This window comes from Crocodylus porosus, unplaced genomic scaffold (assembly GCF_001723895.1).
Source record: "Crocodylus porosus isolate Cpor-Errol unplaced genomic scaffold, CroPor_comp1, whole genome shotgun sequence".
In the NCBI taxonomy this organism is placed as follows: domain Eukaryota; kingdom Metazoa; phylum Chordata; order Crocodylia; family Crocodylidae; genus Crocodylus; species Crocodylus porosus.
In genome coordinates, this window is record NW_017728931.1 from 27,942,610 (window position 1) to 27,964,828 (window position 22,219).

The 22,219-nt window shown below is 40.9% G+C and overlaps 1 protein-coding gene across 2 annotated transcripts in view; it reads right to left on the minus strand.

Annotated features, from left to right (window-relative positions):
* Positions 1-10,405, minus strand: part of LOC109316058 (solute carrier organic anion transporter family member 1C1-like) — a 29,518-nt gene extending 19,113 nt beyond the window's left edge. Inside the window, exons 1-5 of one of the 2 annotated variants that reach the window (XM_019544005.1) lie at positions 10,280-10,405; positions 6,293-6,434; positions 5,092-5,224; positions 2,603-2,703; positions 810-956 (exon numbers count right to left, since the gene is read on the minus strand). In XM_019544005.1, coding sequence (XP_019399550.1) covers positions 810-956; positions 2,603-2,703; positions 5,092-5,224; positions 6,293-6,434; positions 10,280-10,405 — 649 coding nt within the window. Of the gene's footprint in view, positions 1-809; positions 957-2,597; positions 2,704-5,091; positions 5,225-6,292; positions 6,435-10,279 lie in introns of both variants that reach the window. The other variant, XM_019544006.1, reaches the window with a different exon arrangement.
* Between the last annotated feature and the right edge of the window lie 11,814 nt (positions 10,406-22,219).

A 22,219-nucleotide genomic window follows, 5' to 3' on the forward strand; every position in this document is an offset into this window, starting at 1 on the left:
CCCGGCCTGGCACTAGGCAGCGGCCTCCTCCCAGCAGGCGAGGAGTTAACCCCTTCCCACCACGAGCCCGCTCACCTCCGGGTGAAAATACAGCAGACATCAACAGAGCTGCAAATGACATATTTATGGTCAAAGTGAAATTGGTCAGGACAAAGGGCAAATTGTTAAAGAGAAGGAGGATATTTAAGTTAATGGTGGACAAACTTTTTAAAAGGTTGAGATGACTATTTTGGATTATTATGGAAAAGTGAAGATATTTTATTAGGCCCTGTCAAAGCTACTTCTAGATTTTGTCAGAGTAGAAATACTGCAAGAAAAAGCTCTGGAAATAAAAGGTCTTGTTTGTGATATTTCAGGTGGGAACACATATTTCAGATGTGTTCTCTGAAACAAAGCAGGGAACAACATTTCAAGTATTTCTAACTCTGAATGGCTGGTTCTGATTCAGCTTGAATTTGGAAGAAAATTTCCACCTTTGTACTCCATGCTGTTTTAAAGTTAACCTAAACAGTATATGAATATGTCCTTCTCCGTCTAGAGAAATGAATGGGCATAATAACTCAATATGTGAACACCACTTAGAGGACAAAGGAACCAGAAGCCAAATTATTTTTTCAGTTGAAGATAATAGGACTGCCCTGCTGTACTTCCTAGGGGAAATTAGCCTTTAAAAGTTTTAGGCAATACCTTAAAAAATGGAAATCACATAAGTAAAATAATCAGGGAAGGTCAATTTAATAATACTCAAGCCAACTCAATTTGCTTCTTGCAAAAATTAGGGAAAAGGGATGTGATGTAATTATTTTTACCAATGTAAAAGGCAGCACTCTCCACATTGGCATAGTCATCGATATAGGTAATTCCCAAAGGTTGAATAGGAGTCTCTCCAATTCCACGCAGAAGATTCCCCAAAAAAACATATATCCACATGGAAGTTCCAGCTTCTTTTTCACAACCTAATACAAACATGTAGAGAGAGAGAAAGAGACAGATCTTGTTTGTGACATTTCAACATTAAATACACAAGATTAAAATCTGTCTATTATATGGGTGTATCTCTTGCTAACTTCTGCAGAATAGGGACCTCTGTATTTGGGAGCAGAAGTGAACTCACTAATGAACTGAAATGGCAAAATAATCCTCTCTGGGGTAGTTAGTGGAAGGGATTTGTAAAGTACTTCTCTGCCATGTTACATATCAGGGCTAGAATACTGTGAGCCACGGATGTCCCCTTTCCTCACTGCACCACATATGTGGGCAGTAGGCCTGTGTGAAGAGGCTCATATACACTTTAGATTTGGATTCGGCCAGTTTGGGGGACAGTCATTTGATTCAGTGATTCAAATCAGTGTCCCAAATCAGTTTGTCCAAATCTGATTCAGAGATTTGGCTGCCACCAAATAGGTCGAATCTTCAATTGAACAGGCCACATCCCCCACCCACTGCCCCCATCAAAAAAAAGCCTCGCACTCACTGGCCCCTGCCAGCTTGGGGGGGGGGGGCAATCCCCACTGCCCCATGCTGTGTGGGAGGGACTCTGCTATGCGCCGCCAGAGGGCCTGACTGCTGCTGCAGCAGCCGGTGAGTGCGGACCTTTTCTTTTTATGTATCTTTTTTTTTTTTAAGTGCTGGGATGTTGGCAGCCATTGATAAGGCTGGGGGAGCAGGCAGGGGATGGGGCCTGGCAGGTTTCCCTCTATGGCCCCCCTCCCCCACTTACTGGCATGGAACCCAGGTCCAGCTCCCTGTAGCAGCAAGTGGGGACTACCTGAATCTCCGAATCTTCTCCAAATCTTTTCCAAATTGATTCAGACCTTTTAATTGCTCTCCCAGTTCAATTTGGATTCAGAGATTCAGCCACTGAATTGGGCCAAATCTCCTCCAAATTGAATCAGCAACCAAAGCTTCACACAGCCCTTGTGGGCAGCTCCCCCTAGCTCCCTGGTAACAGGCTCCCTGCTGCTCTGCATTTGCAGACTTCCCAAGCACTGCAGGCTGCACTATGCCATGCTGCTCCCTAGAGGAGGTGCAGGAAGTAGAAGCCAGAGTGGAAGCTCAGAGCAGCCAGAGTGATAGGAGGAACAGCAGTCTGGCAGGAGCCCAGGGCCACAAATTAACCCTTTGTGGGCCTCCAGTTGCATAGCCCTGTTATGCATCATATATCCATAACGTGTGAGAACAAAAAACCTTATAACTTAGCTAACTGGGCAGATTTTCACCAGGATAACAAAAGAGTAGGGCTGTGCAAAGCTTCAGTAGCTGATTCGATTCAGAGGAGATTTGGCCCAATTCAGGGACCAAATCTCTGAATCCAAATGGAATAAAGAGACCAAGTAAAAGCTCCGAATTGATTTGAAGCATTTGAATTGATTCAGAAAAGATTCGGCTGGTTCGGAGATTTGGCCATACACTAAACTGGCACCTGGCAAGTCTGTTGGGGTTGGGGGGAGGGAAGTGGTGTGGGGAAGGGTGGGATTGGGCCTGGGACTGGGACAAGCTGCTCAGCTGGGACAGGGGGGCACATTACTCAGGGTGGTGGGCAGGGGTTCTTTAAAGACGATAACATTATAACAGAATATCTTTTAATATGGAAATATGTTACCTGCATCCAAGACTGAGAGTGGTATCTGGCGTTTATCATGTAGACACGGAGAGATGCTGATAGAAGAGTTTGTGGAGGAAGGCAATATTTCATACCTATAGCTGTGTAGAAATTAAATTTTCTTAATTCTCAATCTTATATGATTTTACAAGAAAAATACACATTTTATCTTCATAGGACACAGTCACATAGCACTTGACTTGTTTTTATGATGCACCTGACTGTAATGAACCTGATCTACTGAGTAGATAACATATTTTATGAATGTGTATTACTGAGCACATGAATGTGTATTATTGAGCACAAGGGCATCAAAGATATGGCTTGTGGGCTGGATCCAGTCCATGGAATCCCATCATCCAGTTCTGAGTTTGGGTCTCAAGTTGACACGAGCTCAAGACCAGCCCATCTGGCCCATGGGTCCAGATGAGGTCAACCCCCTGTAGCAGGGAACCCTAGCCTTGTTACCATTAGTGGAAGGAGAAAATATTATTTGGGGGGGGGCTGAGGTGGAGGTGGAGGAGTGCCTGGTGGGGGTGGTGGGCATGATGCTGTGGTGGCAGTGCTGGAATAGTGGACTTCCATGCCAAGCAGCGTGGGGCACTGTGGGACAGCAGTGCCATGGTGCCAGCCACCGCAAAATTCATTTGGAGCGGGGTGGGCTAAGCTCTGTCAGCCCTGGCCCTCAGTTGTCTATGCCTGTTACAGAGAGGAGGAGTCAGAGAAAAAAAGGAAGCAAGCCCCTTTAAGGGCCTAACCTTTGTAGCCAAGAGAAGGGGATGATTATCTGCTGTAAGGAGGAAACCCACCAGCATAAACAGGGTGGAGAGGACCTTGGCTATCAAGGGAAGCCCCAGGACAGGATGGGGAAAGCAGCTTGCTGTACAGAGAGGGACCAGGGACCCAGAGAAGTGTCAAGGCCAGGCCCTGGGCTCAGGCACTCATTTGCAAAGCTCAGTCTGCAGTCAGCCTGCCGCTGAACCCAGCAGTGGGAGGAGAACAAGAGATTGAACACACCTGTAACCCAGGGAGGGGGAGGTCCCTCATCTGGCCAGGCAGGCAGGGCTGACTGAGATATTAACTCTCCCCAGGCCAAAGGAAGGGAATGGGCCATGGCAGCAGAGGGGGACAGAGCCCCATAGGGAGGCAAGGGTAGAAACCCCTCTGGCCAGGAATGCTGATGCTTGAAAGCAGGGACTTCTGATGACCCTGAATGAAGAAGCAAGTGTCCTGGAAGTACTAAGGATCTCCTTTATTTATTTATTGCCTTTTTGTGCCTTGGAAGGTCATGGGAAGGGGATACAAAAATTGGAAAGTGGTTTTATGTTCACCCTGGAGGAGCTGCCCCGGGACAGGGGGGCTGAGTGTGCCCAACCAGACTAAGAATTGTTCATGGGCACACCAGAGAGGCCTGGGGGGTGGGATACCTTGAGGATCATGGACTGTCTTGAGAGCCCAGTAGAGACCTGCTTACTGTTCTTCCTGCCACCCCCCTTCTTTCTGCTCATAGCAATAGTAATACTTGGTAAATCAGAGTGGATGCGAGGGTGGCAAGGAGAATGCCCTGGCAGAGTGCCCAGTGCACCGAGATTTTTTTCTTCTGGGTTTTTCTTTTTGGACTTACCTTAATGGTTTTGTGGGGGCAAGAGGCTGGGGGGCAGAAAACGTGGACTGGCCAGAGCCTGGGCAAATGGAGGACTAAGACAGACAGGAGGCTGGCAGGGCTGGGCATCTAACCACCAGCAAAAAGTGGGGAAGGAGAAAGAGAGAAGGGCAAAGCCTCATGCAGCCCAGTCAGATTCAGGGCTGGGGACAGGATAGGGAAACAAGGTGCCCACAGCCCCAGACTTAGGTTCTTTAAAGATGATCTCTCAAAAAACAATCCCAATTAACACTAAGCCTTTGCAGGCAAGCGAGAGAGAAAGAAAGGTGGCCAGACTAGGGAATCAGAGTAGGTAACCAAGTACTGACCCACCACAAGGGGGATCTCAGCTATCTCCAAAGGAGCACTCTATTACACCCTCCCCATCCCCCCCATTGTAGCAATAGCATACTGTGGAAGAAAGCTATATTTCTTTCTCTATCCCCAATTTAACACCCTCCCAATTTAACAGACACCATCTCATACTGTGGGCCCCAAATCTAAGCTAATATAGAATGTTAGAGGACGGAAGTGTCCTCTGAGTCACGCCTGTCTCTTTCTCTCGATCACACAGAATTTTGGAATGCGCTAAGCATTAGCTAAATCATAACTCTATTTCAGATTTGAATTAATACGGGCAGAATATATCTTCTTTTATTTGCTTAGGAACAATAAAGCATAAATAAAGATGTATAATAACTGTATTGTTGCTTGTTGCTAACAGCAGTTTTCCAATCAGTGCCTATATTGCTGAAATAGTTGCATGTTTAATGTTCATGACTAGATGAAAGTTCTGTACTTTTGCCTTGCTTTCTGAACTGAAAAATTAAGTTAGTCGTGCACTTACCGTCCCATAAAGAACTGGGGCATTGCAATAAAAAATGTTCCAACTGACATTATTAGGCAACCTGCTCCAATTATCTTTGGTCTGTGAAGTTTGGCTCCGAAGTAGCTTACAAGAATTATGATTAGGAGGTTCCCTTTGAAAAAGTACAAAATAACTAGGATTTACAATCTGACCATAAGTGAACTGTTCTGTAAACCAGTGATTATCAAACTATGGCCTATGTTAGTACATGCCAGTGGGGATGTTGCTGGTTCTCCCCATTGTTCCCTATTGTGTCTGAACAGGTGTCCAAGATCTTCATTGCTAAGAACATGGGAATCTGCAAGGCTGCTAGAAATATGGAGGGTGAACTACCCAGCTGCCAGCTACTAGCACACCAAAAAAATTAAAGCAATTGTCAAACATAGGGCTTTGCACAGTTTAGCCAATCGTTCATTTACTGAGTACTAAATTTTGTAAAACACACAAAAAGACTTGGAGGTAAGTCAAAAGTAACATTTACATTACATGAAGCTGGAGTGTGAGAGTGACCTTAAGGAACTAACCACTGGAGATAATATATCCTTGCATTCTCACTGCTTACCAAATCACTGAGATACATTACTCATGGGGCACCAGTGGCAAATGCAGGAGAGAAAAGGCTGAACTTCTTGCAAAACAATTCATCATCTTTCACCTATAACTAAATATGTACAAAAAAACTCCTTCAAACCATTGCTTCAAGGAGGTCCATAACTTCCTTGCCACATGTCTAGCTGGGCTTAGCCAGCAAAGAAAAAGACATGATTTAATACCAGCAGCAACCTTATCTCATAATTTAAACAAACATGTGGGTTAAACACATCTATGGCTCAGTCCACACTGTGAGTGAAGCATGTGTAGCAATATAGTTAAGGAGTAGACTACAAAATGGCCAATGATCACACTGAGAATCCAGACTATTCTGGTTCAGAGAAACTGTGGTAGTAATAACCACATTTTGGTTTTAACCACAAAATGTAGAGCCCCACTGAGCACATTCACATTAAGAACAGTATCATCTCTACCATACCAAATGTAAATACCTATGAAAAGCTACACTGGTTCTTGCCAAATCAACCTCATTTCACTTTCAGAGGTCTGCAGGATTTACGCAAACATTTTCCACAATGAACTGTCAGTGGTTTTGTCTAACAGCAAAGAGGGATTCCACAACACATACCAAGTTCAAAGCTGCCATCAATAACACCAACCAGAGAAGAAGGAATATCAAATCGTCTTTCTAGTTGGGTAATGGTACTTTTCAGATAACTTCCCGATAATGCTTTAGCGAAGTAAACAAAAGATAATGCACCAAGAAATATCTGTGAGAGAAATTAAAGGCGATTAAAACTGCACAATATTTCGTTGTTGTATTTTAATTTTCACGCATTCAATATTTGAGATTTCTTCCAGTGTTTGTGAAATGTACTAGATTTACAAAGTCCTATTAGTTTGTTCATCTCGCTGGCACAACCAGAAGAAGAGCACATTTTATTTTCTTATTGGATAACACAGTCCTTATTCCTACAGAATAACTATGGGAATGAGAAAACAAATACCACATATGGGAATAGGGGAATATTTTATCCTCCTAGGCCATTTAAGCCATTGTGATTCTGGCAGCAATTTTAATAATAAGTGGCAAAGTTAATGGTGACTTTCCTTGTGTGTGGACCCTTGTGTTTACTAAGAGCTAGACTAGATTGTGAAATGGATATGAAAGCAGGCAGGCTCTTGATCTCAAGCTTCTTGTTTCCAGGTGTCAGCAATGGCAATATTTTCCAATAGCAGCTGCTACTAGCAGTAATCTCATTAGTGCTGGCTATAATTTAAAAAAATCCATAATTCTCAAGTCGGAGCAAAATTTCTTATGAGGAGGGCTTTCTGAAGGATCTCCAATAAAATAAGCATTTCTGAGTGCTAATGTCCTTGTATTTTTAATGGTACTATAAAAGCACAAGAATGGTTTCCAGAGTATCAGAAGCAATAAAAATAAAATATCAAGCATTTTCATGTTCAGAAATAGTTTTCTTAAAAGTCTGGGAACTATCCAAGACAGAAGATTATTTTGATCTGTCAAAATAAATGTTTTTGATTTATGTCTGTAGTTTAGAGATGCCTGATTCTCCATCCTGATTCAGCTCATGTTGAAACATAAGGAAACCTTGATGTTGATCTCAATATAAATCAACTAATTTTTTTTTTTACTGTAAATGTATATTAGCACAAAACCCATGGAAAGCTGAAAGCTGTCAAAACTAATTTGCTGAGTCTCCATATTATTCTAGTTTTCTGGATGAATTGCACCCGTATTCCAGTTCCTGAAGTCTAGTAACTATAAATTTCCCAAAATGGACAAATTATTTGAGTTACAATAGTGTTTCCATTTTCAGAGGCAATAAGCTGATTTCTGAATGGTTAAACTATGACTGAAGGTTTATTCAGTGGGGAAATCCGATTACTGTTGAGGCGAAATGCAATCGTATCATTGCTATTCTGCTGCAAGTTTAATTAACGCAACATTTAAAAATTTCTGTGCAACTGAGGCCCAGTTTTTGTACCTGTAGAAGCTATTTTAAGCAAATGTAAATTTTCCGGAGCTAATGTTGTCATAATTATCATTTCATTTTAATAGAATAATTTTATCACAGAACAAATGACCTATATGGTATGCAAGGGGTTTTTTTTTTAGTTTTATCTTTTATTAGACCAACATAGAAGGTTTGGGTCTGCTGCATAGTAACAAAATATGTATCCCGGTTTATATCCTTTAGTTTAGTAGCGTAAGTGTAGCTGGTTTCAGCTGATCCCTTTTGAAGTAGCTGAGGTAAAAGATGGTTTCTCAGATTTTCTGAGGCCTCCTGAATAGTTGTTTTACATGTTTGGTTATTTTTGGCTTCAGGTTGTGGATTTACGATGTTAATGGAGAATGTCAACATCTCCGTATTATAGCAGAGCTGGAGTTTTCTTGTTGTTGTGATGGTCCAGAAAAAATATGGGAAGGCAGGGATTTTGGGGGGGATATTTTATTAGACCAAGGGAGAATGTTTTGTCCAATAAAAGATATGACCAAAAGAAAAATCATTTTCTTTTGTATATTTCCTGGACCATCGTGGCAACAACATCATTTCAACCCTCCTGCTATGTGATGTTATTCTGAGACGCCAGTGCCATCCTCATTCAAGTTAATGGGACTCCTTCCATGGACTTTACTAGGATTTGGATCATGCTCTAGATGGATTTCATTTTTAAAGGCTGTAGAAAACCAAAAGAAATAAAAAATGTGGAGGTTAAAAAGAATTTGAAAAAGCCAAGGATATTCTGATTCAGCTACATCTTAATGAACTTGAATCAGAGAAAATTATGGTGATGCACCATGGCTTCATTACATCAAAACATAAATATAGAAGAGTGTCATTCTTCCAGAGCCTGTTCCAGGAATGAGGATAACAAGAAAAGACTGACTTCATGGGGGAGGAGGGGCAGGGGAGGATGGAATCCAGCACTCAGTGGGCCAGGGCATCTTTCTGTGCAGAATGCTCTTCCAAGATGAATTTGTAACATGAAAATGCAGGGATGTTATCATCACAATACTCTATTGTAAGGCTAAAGTTGCTGGAGTTCAACTTATGACAGCTTGTTTTTTTTTTAATAAAGCAACAAACAACAAAAAAACCTCTAAGCAATTCTGGGTTGGTTGAGCAGTTCATAGACATACACAAATGGGGACAAAAGATATCGTTCCTGGGTCTGTCACTGATGCTACCCCTATCGTTTTACATGTTCCATTAGTAGACCATTTAAATTTCACATATCATTGTATTTTCTAAATCCAGAAATAAATAGCACTGTGGCACCCAACCTTTTTTTTTTTTTAAAAAGTCAGCATTATTGACAGTATAATACGGTACCACAGGCATTTCATATTCTGCATTCACTCACGGACAAATAGTAGTGCTGAAACTGAGTATCACAGAATCACAGAAGTTGGGTAGGAAGGGACCTTGTAGATCTTCAAGTCTGACCCCCTGCCTGGGCAGGAGAAAAACTGGACTCAAATGATCCCAGCTAGGTAGGCATCAAGCCTCCTCTTAAAGACCCCCAGGGCAGGAGCCAGCATCACTTGCCTTGGAAGTTGGTTCCAGATCCTAGCCGCCCTGACTGTGAAGTAGTTCTTACGGATGTCTAATCTAAACCTACTCTCCAACACCTTGTGGCCGTTATTCCTTGTTATGCCAGGGGGCCTAGGGGAAACAAGGTCTCTCCCAAACCCTTCTGGTCCTCCCTCGTGAGTTTATTATAGATAGTCCCCAGGTCCCCCCTCAGCCTTCTCTTGTAAGTGTTCACCTTGTCCTTTAATACTAAACACTGAAAGTACACTACATGAACCTGAACCAAATCTCCATATCTGAATGTCATCAAACTCTAGTGAAATTCAGAACAGTTTCAAAACTTTGTTACTTAGTTCTTTAATATTTTAATACTGAATGAAAGACATGCTCCTGGCAGACATTACAATTAAGATGCAATTAACCAGTTAATCACACTGTAGATAATAACCCTTCTACTTATTCAAGGAACTAATGGTGCGACAAAATGGGAAACCAGGCATAAAAATATCCCACAAGAGAGGTGTCACATTTTTGTGATTGGTTTTTATCATGTCTTAAACTGAACATGTGGCAGGGTAACCAGAGCTGGCTGAAGACTCTGGTGCTGGGGCTGGCAATCAGCTGGCTGTTGGTCTCAGCCCCAGGACAGCACAGAAGTCTGGAAGCAGCTGTGCCGCAGTCCCAGGGCTGGGACTGACCATCAGGTGATTGTTACTCCCTAACTTGTGATCATGTGGGTTCAGCCAGGCTGTGGGCACCCAGCTTTCAATTTGCCAGTGGAGAAAGAGCCCAAAATTCCACACCCCCACCCTTAAACGGCATGTAGTAATGGTGCCATTAGGATCTGATCCTGATCACAAAATCACACGTGAATGGCAGGAGATATGATTGTTGGGATTGGGTATCGGATCACATTGCTCCATTAAAAGAACATGTGCTAGGGGCCAAAAATGTAACATTCCAACAGGAACTATAAGGGTGGGGGGAGTTAATTCATCAGTAAAACCTCACATACTGAAATGTCCATATGGTAACATTCAGACCTATTACTGTACCTTTATGCCTCCACAACTTTGTTTCTCCTTGGAAGCAGAGGATTCAGATTTGCATGAAGACCTGTCATTTGGCAGGATTATGTTTTTCAAGAAAAACTGAGCATTTTCTTTGGATACGTTCTCCATGTTAATACTTCCTATCTGTTATCTAGAAGATATTAAGAATACTATAAATTTTAAAAGTATCACATATAGGCTCATTACTGAAAGCTTGCCATATGCAGATAACAGTTATTAAAATTCACAATAAAAACAGAATGGTGGGCTGACAAATTCATTACGGAAATTTGCAATCCAACTATCTACTGAAGAGAAACCATACTTTTATAAACAATATGTAACCATTGTCTTCATTCTCTATGGGTGCTACATAGATTTGATGTTATCAGTTATTCATACTTAACTAAACATTGCCCATGTACTTCCATTGAATGTTTAGTCTTTTAGGTGAATTCCAGATGTTTACAGAGATTCATCAACTCTAATACTAATTTCCCATGGGTTTGGAATATTAGGGAAAGAAATCAATGACAAAAGCAAGTCCAATCTTATTAATGCAGGATTCCAACTTCGTTGTTTTGGAAATTAACATTAGTTCTACCCATCTGATATTTGTTGCTGATCAAGATGAGAAAAAATATTGCTTTAACACCCTAAAATAATCTTAGGGCTTTCGATCTTAATAATCTTGTCAACCATGGCAGGAAAAAATCTGAATTTACATCTTGGCAGCTAAATATAAGAATACAAATTAAAGGATAAATTTTGTGTCCAAATATTAGTATATCACCATTCTTAAAAACATACTTAAATATACCACAATGCTCTGTTAATTATTTCAGTTCCTAAACCGATACACAAAATATTTTTTCAGTGAGTTTTTGTGTTCATCTTTAAGCATCCTTAGAAATAAACTAGCTTTGGAATATATTATTATTAATTATTATTATTATTATTATTATTATTATTATAGCAGTTTCCCACAGGGAAAGTTTAAAACAAACACCATCTAAATGGCCTTGGGCCAGTCAATGACCTCTGAGACAGCAGCGGTCAGGTTGAGAAGCTCCTCAGAGAAACCAACATGAAAGGAATGGTCATTCAGCATGCATATGCAACCTGCATAGAATCATAGAACTACAGAAAATTAGGGTTAGAAGGGACTTAAGGAGGTCATCTAGTCCAAACCCCTGCTCAAAGCAGGACCATCCTCAACTAGATCATCCAAACCAAAGCTTTGTTTAGCTGGGTCTTAAAAACTTCCAAGGATGAAGATTCCACAACCTCTCTGGGCAACTTATTCTAGTGTTTTACTACCCACGTAAGGAGAAAATTCTTTCTAATATCTAACCTAAACTTCATTTGCTGCAACTTGAGACGATTGCTCCTTGTTCTGTTATCTGCCACCACTGAGAACAGTCTAGCTCCATCCTCTTTTGAACCCCCCTTGAGGTAGTTGAAGGCTTCTATTAAATCCCTTCTCAGTCTTCTCTTCTCTAGACTAAACAAGCCCATTCCCATTCCCAGCCTCTCCTCAGAAGTCACGTGCCCCATTCCCCTCACCATTTTTTTTGCCTTTCACCGGACTCTTTCTAATTTGTTCACATCCTTCCTGTAGTGGGGGCCCGAAACTGTACAAAGTATACCAGACGTGGCCTCACCACTGCTGAATAGAGGGGAATAATCATTTCAACTGCCCTGCTGGCAACACTCCCACCAATGCAGCCCAGTATGCCATTGGCAACACGGGCACACTTAGCTCATATTCAGTATATTGTCCTTTGTAACCTTCAGGTCCTTTTCTGCAGAGCTGCTATCCAGCCAGTCAGCCCCCAGCCTGTACTGATGCATGGGAGTGCTCCATCCTAAGTGCAGGCCTTTGCAATTGTCCTCGTTGAACTTCATGAGATTCCTTTTGGCCCAATCCTCCAATTTGTCTAGGTCAGTCTGAATCCTAGCTCTACCCTCCAGTGTATCTACCACTCTCCTCCAGTTTGTTATCATCTGCAAACTTGCTGAGGGTGCACTCTGTGCTATCTTCTAGGTTGTTGATGAAGATATTGAACAAAACTGGCCACAGGATGGACCCCTGGGGAACTCCACTTGATACTGGCTGCCAACTAGACATCAAACCGTTATTACTATCCTCTGAGCCCGATGCTCCAGCCAGTTTTTTATCCACCTTACAGTCCATTCATCCAGCTCGTACTTCCTTAAAGCATTACATGTATGCAATGGGGCATCTCAATCTTGACACCATGAACCATATTACATTAGAATTAGAAGCAGCATCTGAGCAAAAGCCATGAAGATGTTCACTTGGCCAGATGACAGTACAATAGTAGTAGCAGATGCCCTCTATCATTCTTTCTATTGCACTGAGCTGGTGATGATTTTAGTTGGCTAAAGAGAGTGCAGCATTGTTAAAGTGGCTGGTGGCAGGCATGCTATTTGTTGGGGGCCTTCTGATACTAGGTGTTGGCTAGGACTGTTAACCTTACAAGATTTGTTGGCTTCGATATTCATGTGATAACTCTCAAAGTATGAATTAATCTTTATGTCTCCTAAACTGGTATGGGCAAGGCTTATCCAAACCGGACATGATATTTGCCGAGTAGCAAACTGTGAGCACTGAACAGCATGCTTGTGTTGGCTCTTCATATAGACCTAAAGTTTGTTCAGGGAACAGTTTCTGCACTTGATCTTCAGAGAACTTCTTTAGTGAGTTGGATTCTGTATAGGATCTAGGTACACTGACTGTATTGTGTATTAGTTGCTGAGCATTCAAGTTGTTAAGCTAAAGTTGGGTCCGAGCATGGTGCAAGTGGAAACATATTGGTTTTTGATATACTTGGCCTCAGTCTACGTGGCTTAAAATTCCAGCAGGTTTTCATCGATCATTTATAGTCTGTTATAGCTGCTCATCCTGGCCTGCTACTGTACAAATGACCACCCAAACTGGGGAAGGCTGGTCAAAGGCTTCCATCAGGGGCTAGCCCTCTGCTCTGTCCTTATCACTGGAGTGGCCAATTGGGATCAGCTAAATCTCCACTTCCGCCATATAAGCTCCTGAGCAGGAACAGGGTATGTATGGGCAACAGGGCTCAACCTCAACCCAAACCACTTTGCTGTTCCCTCTGGTTTGCTCTCTGACTGCTCAATCTCCAGGTAGCCCCAGATCTGCTGGCCCATGACCTGGCATGATACTCCAAAAGTCTGTAGCTACAGCTCAGGAATAATACTGTTTTATTGCTGGCTCCTAGAAGATGTTTGTCTGCAATTGGTACAGTTGTCATAGCAAGGAGTCCCACAGCAACCTACAGCTTACAGGCTGGAGCCAGTCTGCAAAAGGATTTTTTCCAGTCTGTGACGCATGGAAGTTTCTATATCCTACCGTTAGCTGAATACACTTTACATGAATGGCAAGAATGCTCTATCTAACGATAGAATGTCTAAGTGCCACCTCTGGCCTGCCTTAAAACCCAGCTCTGTTATTTGGACCCCCTAGTAGTGAAATATTGCCAACCTCTGGCCTTAAATTTTCTTGGATATTATCTTAGCCATAGCTTGGATACCTTATTCTCCTGAGTAAAGCAGGATATACAAATGAACAGCTAGCATTAGTTTTGTTTCCCAAGATGTCTCTGTCATTCTGTCAAGGTTTTCCCTGGTTTAATCATTTCATCATCTTTTCTATTTCTTCCAGAGAATGTGACTGGACACTTTTGTTTAGCTGAGATGTTTGTATTGATACCACTTTTCAATCAACTCCTTGCCATGCATCTAATCATTACAACTAAAGCAGAAAAAAAGGAAGTATACTTTTGGAACATGTGATGCCTCCTGAGTCCATTCCAGTTTGGAAGGGCACCTGGAAGAATAATGGAGGTGACAGTATCATTTTCCTGGAAGCCAGAGGCATCAGAGAGAAATTAGAGAGGATGAAATCCTCCCCAGGCTACTCATATATGTGGCAGGTCTTGAGGCATTGCAGATATCCATTATATTCCAGAGGAACTTTGGAGGAGATTCTAATTTGCTAGACACAGTTATTCAGAAATCTCATTAATACTGCAATCTCTGCAAAGATTGTCTAATAGGAGGGCATTCTAAGAAATCAGCTGAAATGATGGATCATTATATTCCAGGCCCATTTATTAAAACTATATTTTGTTTTTTAGAACAGATGGTAGAGATTAAATTTTGTGTTATAAATAATTACTGGCAGGAGGGTCTTGTCCTACAGGGAACTCACTGAATGAACATGGGTAAGAGCTCAAACACCAAAGGAAGAGGTTTTTCACAATCAAATAGCTCATTATTAAAGTGTATGCGTCTCATCATACATATCATTCAAAATAGAAAATAGGTCTATTAATGACTGTATTGTGAGAAAGCTTGCACGATATTTTCCTGCACTATGCTTGACTTCACTATGCTATTTGCTCCTCACTTCTGTGAAACGTGAAACAGTTCCTCATTTCAAAAAATTCCTAGCATCAATTACACTATTTGGTATTGTGAAGAGTGAGAGAGCAGTATACCCCACACACTTTTCCCTATTTTGCACCCCCCTCCACACACACACACAGAGAATATCATCTCTCTTTCCATGGTAACTGTGAAATCTTTTCTCCCCCTTCTGTTATTCAGGAAAATATTATGTTGAACTATAAAAAATGGTCTGAGTAAGGTTTGGATAAAGGACCCAAGAACAGGAAACCACACACACACACACACACACACACACACAGGCAAAATCTATACATACTCATTCACTTTCTCTTATATATTATGTATATTTGCAGCTGTGTGGATGGAAATGCAAATGTACATCTGCACATATATACAAGATTTTTTTTCCAAACTGTATATGCTGCAGAAACAACCCCTCATATTTTCATGTCATGAAAATATAACCTTTTCCAGTGTGTAGCAGTAAAAAGAATTTGCTGTTCAAATATTAAACTATGCTTTTGTTCCAAAATAAAACAAGCAAGCAAAAAGACTGTAAGCTGTAAAACAAAAGGCATTATAAAAACTGGTAAACTAATTCTTTAAAAAATCTGTTTCTGTGTATAGTTGATCAGCCATGTCACTTCAGCAAGGGTTTATAAGAAAGAAGGTTCTGGTGATGTAACAGGGACATTTCTAAGCAACTATCTCTGTAGGGGCAGAACTTCTCTCAAGTAGGAGTAGAACTGGAGTCACAAATAGATATGACTTTGCCAGTGTCCCCGGAACTGTATGAAAGGATGAGACAGAGCAGGATGGAGCAATCCGTTTGGTTTATAATGGTATGGGGAAAAAGACTAAAAAAAAATCTAGTCAAACTGTGTAAAACAAGGGAATAGAATTTGGCCTGCTCTGACTTTAATTGTAAAGCAACAGATTTTAAATTATGACACTGAAGTAGAAAGACCCTTGCGATTCTAAGCAAATATCTGTGGTTGAGCAACTAGATGTACTTGGCTCCACAGATGTGCACCTCTGATATTCTATTGAACAGGTTTAGCGGTCACAGTAACTAGCACTTGTCCTTCCCTTTCTAGAAGGAAGGAGGTGAAGGCACTTACCCTATTTTTACATTTCCAACTCCAGCTGTTCAGGGTGCTGGCAGGGATGCGGCACACACACACACACACACGCACACACTTTTCTTGCACTGCAGATCAATAGCATTCCTGCTAACTTCTTTGTAACACAGCATTTTTATTACCTTCTCAGACAGCAACTGTTCACTGAGCTTCTCAGCTGGCAGGGATATGAGATTGCACCTTACAATATGACCTGAAAATGAAGAGAGACAGGCAGTGTGTGAAAGTGAGGCTGAGAGGAAACAGGCAATTTTCCAAGTATCCCTAAAAGAGGTACTAATTTTAATACTCAAAGTCCTTGACAAATCCCCACTCTCCCACTGATCTTGGAAGGTGATCTCTTGCCATTACAGTCTCCTTAAAATCTGCTTTATTATTTAGTAGCTTTCAATACAAAAGCTTCATTTTTTGAAAGTATTAAAATATGTGATTTGAAGCTGTGTCTTCCAGGTATTAGAATGTGTGGTGTGAATATTCAGCAGTGAGAGTATGATGGATGAATCCACATAAAGACCAGCCTATATACAAGGAACATCAAGAAAAAACATAAGAAAAACCAAATCTTACCTGGCAGAAGCAATCCCAAGGCATGGTGCCTACCAACTGGTAGCAGGTGAGCGCACACACAAGCATATACACACACACATGCACACTGTCCCTCAGCCTGGAAGTGAAACAAGTTTGAGGGAAACCTCCTGTCAGAAGTTATCCAGCCTAGGGAAAGTAGATCTTATACGGAAGTGGAGACACAAAGAAACCTAGGAGGTGGGAGAACTTTTGTTTTGCCTGAACAATCTGTGCTTGTCTCCCTTCACCCCCCTCCCGACCCAAGCACTTTTTTTCCCTTTCTTTCTTCTCTCCTCTAGATTGCAAGATATTGGTCACATTGGCAAATTAATGAACCTGGGTGCTGTGATGTGAAATCTTGAAGAGCAGTTCAACCCTCCTTGGAATATTTCTTTGCAACTTGCTGCAAGTTTGACGCACACACGTGATTGAGCTTTCTCTTAAAACAAAAAATAGTCCTGATCTTCTTAATTGCCTGTTCCCAGGAAATAAAAATCTTCAAGGGGAAACTGACAAGAGAGGTTGGGGGTAGGGAGGAAACATTATTTACAAAACTCTTACTTACAAAGCTCTCTTCCCACCCAGGGTTTCTTTTACGTCAGCAGGACTGTACAGTGATGTTTATTTGCATCCCATTTTTTCAGGAATGTGTGTTTATTTTAAAAGATGCCCTATTCCCTCAGAAGTAACCTGGAGAATAGGATCCTACAAGACATACACTCAGCCAACATGAGAAGTACCTTAAAGTGACAGATGGGCATGTATTTGAGTCCCCTTATTCCTTTACAAATGTTGAGATAGCCAGCATACTTTGGCAAAGGAAAATAAATTTGTTCAGCACACTCCTGCCAACTTCCCCTGTTTTCCAGCCTTATATTTTTCTTGTCACAAGTTTTTATATGTTTAAATGGGAAGCATTCATTCATAAGATGATGTTATTCTAAAGAATGTGATTAGTTTCAAATGCAGTCATTTGAAACATGTTGGTTTTAACTTCAGCAAGTTTTGCTAACTTTTGAAATTTAATTATACCAACAGAGAAAGGTGCAACTGAAAGTTCTTCTTCCTTCCCCCTTCCCCAACCTCAACAGACATGTTTCCATGGCAGCTAAAACCTTGGTGATACTCAAATTATTATGAAGCCAAATGCATTCCCTTGTAGTAGACTTCTACATTACTAGATTGAAAACAAATTATTATATATTAATTAATTCTTCATTTTGAGTTGTTGGAGTTCTACCCTGCTGCATACAAATTATGCTTTGTATATCAGCACTTTATACTCTTATTTTGTGGTTTTAGAAATTTGGATGTCAGGGTATCTAATAAACCTGAGGGGCCATGAGGTTTGAGAACATTCTGAAGAAAAGCCTCTAAGTTTGTTTTTTTCTATTTAAGAAAATGGAGTCTGCACAATATGAAGTCTGCTCTAGCTTCAGCCTACCTATCCCAACTGTTCATCTGATCACTGCCTTGACTGATGCCTAGGCTGCATTAATGAAGCTAGCTTCTGATCTCTGCCTCTCTGCCTCTTATACCCTCCCTGCTCTTTGAATGACAGAGGTCCTTACTCAAAATCTACAAAGCCATAATCTTGTCCTTTTAAAGTTGCTCCTTGAAGACAGGGTCTTCCAAAATACACACTGGAACTGCAATTGATTATTGTTAGGCAGGTGCCAAACCATGATTACTGATATAGACTGGATAAGAATGATTCACATGTTGTTATCTTGTCTTCTTCACAACCTTCACATCAACCTACTACTGGATTGCCTTACACACCTGTTATATCCATTTTTTTATATAAAAGTTCCCGGGCCACAGATATTTACTGCAAATTTAAGTAGGACCTAACACAATGCAATCCTCAACCTAAGTGATTCCTCAGGTCCATCTTAAAGTATCACTGCACCAAAAAACAACTCTTGCATAACAGATCATGATATAGCCTCATTGATGCATTCTCTCAAACCCAATCTCCTGCGTGAGAGCACAGGGCACTGTCGAGTCAGTCAACTGAAATGAACTAATTTGGAAAGTGGATAAGACTATCAGTTTAATAAGGAGAGTCCCATTTTCTTATTTTTCTAAAAGAAATTACTTATTTATATTCCACCTATAACCAAAACAAAAGTAGATAAGAACACTTTAGAACAAAGTATCTAGGTAAAGGTAGTTACTTAAGTCTTTATCTGTACATTCCTATTGTGTCATAGCCAGATGAAATTAGAAGCAAGACCACCTCTATTTCTAAAGCAGAGGTCTAAATAAATTGCATTCACTAAATCTAATTTATCCTTAGTAAATGCCTTTTTTCTGTGGTTCAAGAGTAATCTTACTGCCTACAGTTGTCAATGCTGTAGTAGGAAATCATTGTGGGCCAATCTCTGAAAACCTCAAACCATCACAAACCTCTAAGACAAATCTCCATTGAAACACCTGCTCCTTCTCAAGAATACTTCTTAAGTGTTAAACAAAAAAACATGGTTCATCTCTGAAGGACTCAAAATAAATGGTTTTCTGCCCAGGGTAGTTTTCTACAGAGAAATAAAACATTTTGTTAGAACATACCCTGATAGAGCTGCATAAATCAACAGGGCTTTGCTTGGAAAGATTAGTATAACCATGACAAATCTTGACTGAACCACTGTAAGAAGACTATTGTTGGTTTTATGGTTTTGCTCAATGGGATGATAAAAAACAAGAAAACAGCAGAACTATGTTAAAAGGGACATGGCTCAAAATTGTTATGATCATGGCGGAGCAAGTGTTTTAGATGCTTGATGTCAATTGGAAAGAAAATCCACAATAAAGAGCATTCTGCACAATGGCACCATAACTATTTACATTTAAACACTTGGCTAAATGACTGGTCATTTTGGGTCCCTTTCCTTGTGCAACAAGGTTGCTTTGATGTGCTATAGTTACAGCTCATCGATTAATCGAGTCTGTTGGAGCGTGGTTATTACTGCGCTCCAGCAGATTCCAGCGTCACGTCTATCAACATCCCTGCACTGAAAAATGGCAGCAGGGTGCTTTATCTAGAGCTTGCAATGAGGTTTAGTTAAAGTGCCCTCACCACCATTTTTTTGTGCAGGGACATACAACACATAGGACATACATATGACACTTCAGGTGCTTTAAATAAAGCAGCTCTCAGAGCCGCTCTAATTAAAGGGCCCCCAACCCCCACTCCCAGAGCACCTCTTTAAATGCCCATAATTACTGGTACCATGTTATTACCTGTATAGTCCAACAAAGATCTTGGGCTTGTACTAGGCTGTAGACACTTTCATACTAAGAAACAGTCACTGCACTGTGGAACTTGCAAACACAACCCTTGTTCCTGCAATGATCTCCTAGATATACTCTGTACACAAGAGCTAAGTTTAAGTTGGCAAGATGGAGAAAGGACTGGGGAAAAGATTATTCCTCATAAAAGGGTAGGGAACAGACAAATCCTTACAGAAGCTTTTGCAGGAAATGTGAGGTTGAAAACACTTATTTTACACTTATTTGAACACACCTGAGGAAGGGCAGTTTGTGGCCAAAAGCTTGTTGGATCCGGTATGCAGTGGGTTCAGTAAAAGACATCTCAAAAACACTTCTCTCATACACAGCCCACATAGCATTCTTATGGAGACTCCGCTGTAAACCAGTGTAGATGAAAGCATCATACATCTTGGCTTTAAATAAAGGGTCTGCAGGAGCCTATAAGAATGACAAGAAGCAAAGGAAAATTTTCCCTGATGAAGAAAGACTGGAAAACAAAAATCACAGGGAAAGGATTTGATGGAAGTTTTCAAGTGGGGAAAAGAGAGAGAAAAGAGAACAAGTAATATGTTATTGTTATATTTAACAGATATTGCAAGGTTACCAGTATCCAAAGGATACAGCCACATAGCCAGAGTTACTTAAAAAGGCACTTGAGTAACACACCACTTTTTGGAGCCTAAAGCATTCTGTGTCCATTAGATCTATGGAGAGAATTTTAGTTTTGCAGAATGTAACACTGCAAACTGGAATTTTTCCAGGCCACCAGAGGTTAACACTCTTAAGCTTAAAAATCCCATGGCACTTTCTGTAATGCAGATAAGCTCTTTGAACTAGTTTTAAACTCGAGAATTCTGGCTAAAAATGTGGAAAAAGAAGGCATAAAGAATTGTAAAGAAAAGTTTATTACATAGAGGGTGTTCAACTTGTGGAAAGCTATGCTTACGATAGGCAGACTAACGAACAACAGCCACATGCAAAAGCTTGCTAAGGGAGGTAGTTGAACAGAAAAGGACTGTACAGTCAAGGTTACCTAAATGAAGCCATGTAGATTGAGCAAGAAAATAGGCATATTTCTTGACCAAAGATAGGCAGACAGTCTTTCTTTTCTCTACAACTTTACAAACTTATCCAGCTGATTTAGTGGGTATAGCCAATGGCCGTCAGTTTATGTTGAACATGAGGATTCTAACAGTCAAAAACTTAGATGGGTGCACTATAAAACTCTTCATTTCTCGTGTACTCATTAACAAAGGAAACATTTAAAAGCACCCTTCAGTCCTCTGGTGAAGCTTTGAGACAGTTAAATAAACTCCTGGTAAAGTCTATTACTTTCACCCACTGAAGCTGCTCCATCTTGTATAACATACTTACATCTAATAGAACATTTCCTACCTCCCAGCTAAGTGCCCAAACCACTAGATGACAGCCTGGCTGTCTTTATAGCTCTGTAAATAGTTAATTCCATGCTTCAGCAGAAGAGAATGAAAGCACTCCCCCACTCTAGAAAACCTTAAAGCCTGGTGGTTAGGGCACCCTCCTGGATGATAGGAGATGGGAATCCAAGTCCCTTCAGGCAAAAGAGGAATTTCAAGTTGTGCCTTGTGTCTCAGCAGAGTGCTCTGACCACTGGACTATTGGGAACAAACACATGACCACTTCCTCCAGTTTTGTGAGAAGGAAAAGATTGTCCCAATTTAGATGCCTAACTCCCATGAAAGGGTTCAAAGCTCTGAATTCTAAATGAGGAAGGTACCACCCTTCCACCTAGACTGAGGTATCTCATCTCCCCACAAATCATCATTCTCTAATGGTGAACAGAGTGTGCAAACATAACATGAAACACTTCAAAGTGAAGATCTTCAAAGTTGTTCCTGTCTTTTTCTGGAGTCATTTTTAAAGTGGGATGCCCATTTTTTAAGCACTTCATTGGGTGTATATCTCTGTACCCTCACTTATTAGGTACTTTAAGGGCACATGGAACACTTAATGTTGTATCTGTCCATGACCTTAGCCAGCATACTTGCTATCATGCATCCAGTGTTAAGTAGCTAACTTTCTGCATGGATTTTGTGAGGTACCTAAATCAGGGCTGTAGATTCCATTGGGCATGTCTACACATGCATTTAAGTGCTCCTAAATTTAATGTGCTTAATGCGCATTAAGAGGGATTAGGCAGGCATTTACAGATGCAGGTGATAAAGTGCATTAACACTGCGTGTGTGGACTGATTTGGGACTAAAGTTAGTCCCAACACACATAAAGTTAATGTACTTTAACATGTCTACACATTTGTTAATGCATTTTAACTATTTGTGCCTAAATTTGATACCTGCATTTGCCAGGTATATTTTTACACATGTTCCTGGAGGCATATGGGGGTGCTTTAATTAGTGAGCCATGCTAATTAAAAGCACCTGAGCATCACATCTATCAGCATCCCTAGGCTGAAAAAGTGGCAACAGTGTGCTTTGAACTCAAGCTCGTTTGATGAGCTTTAGTT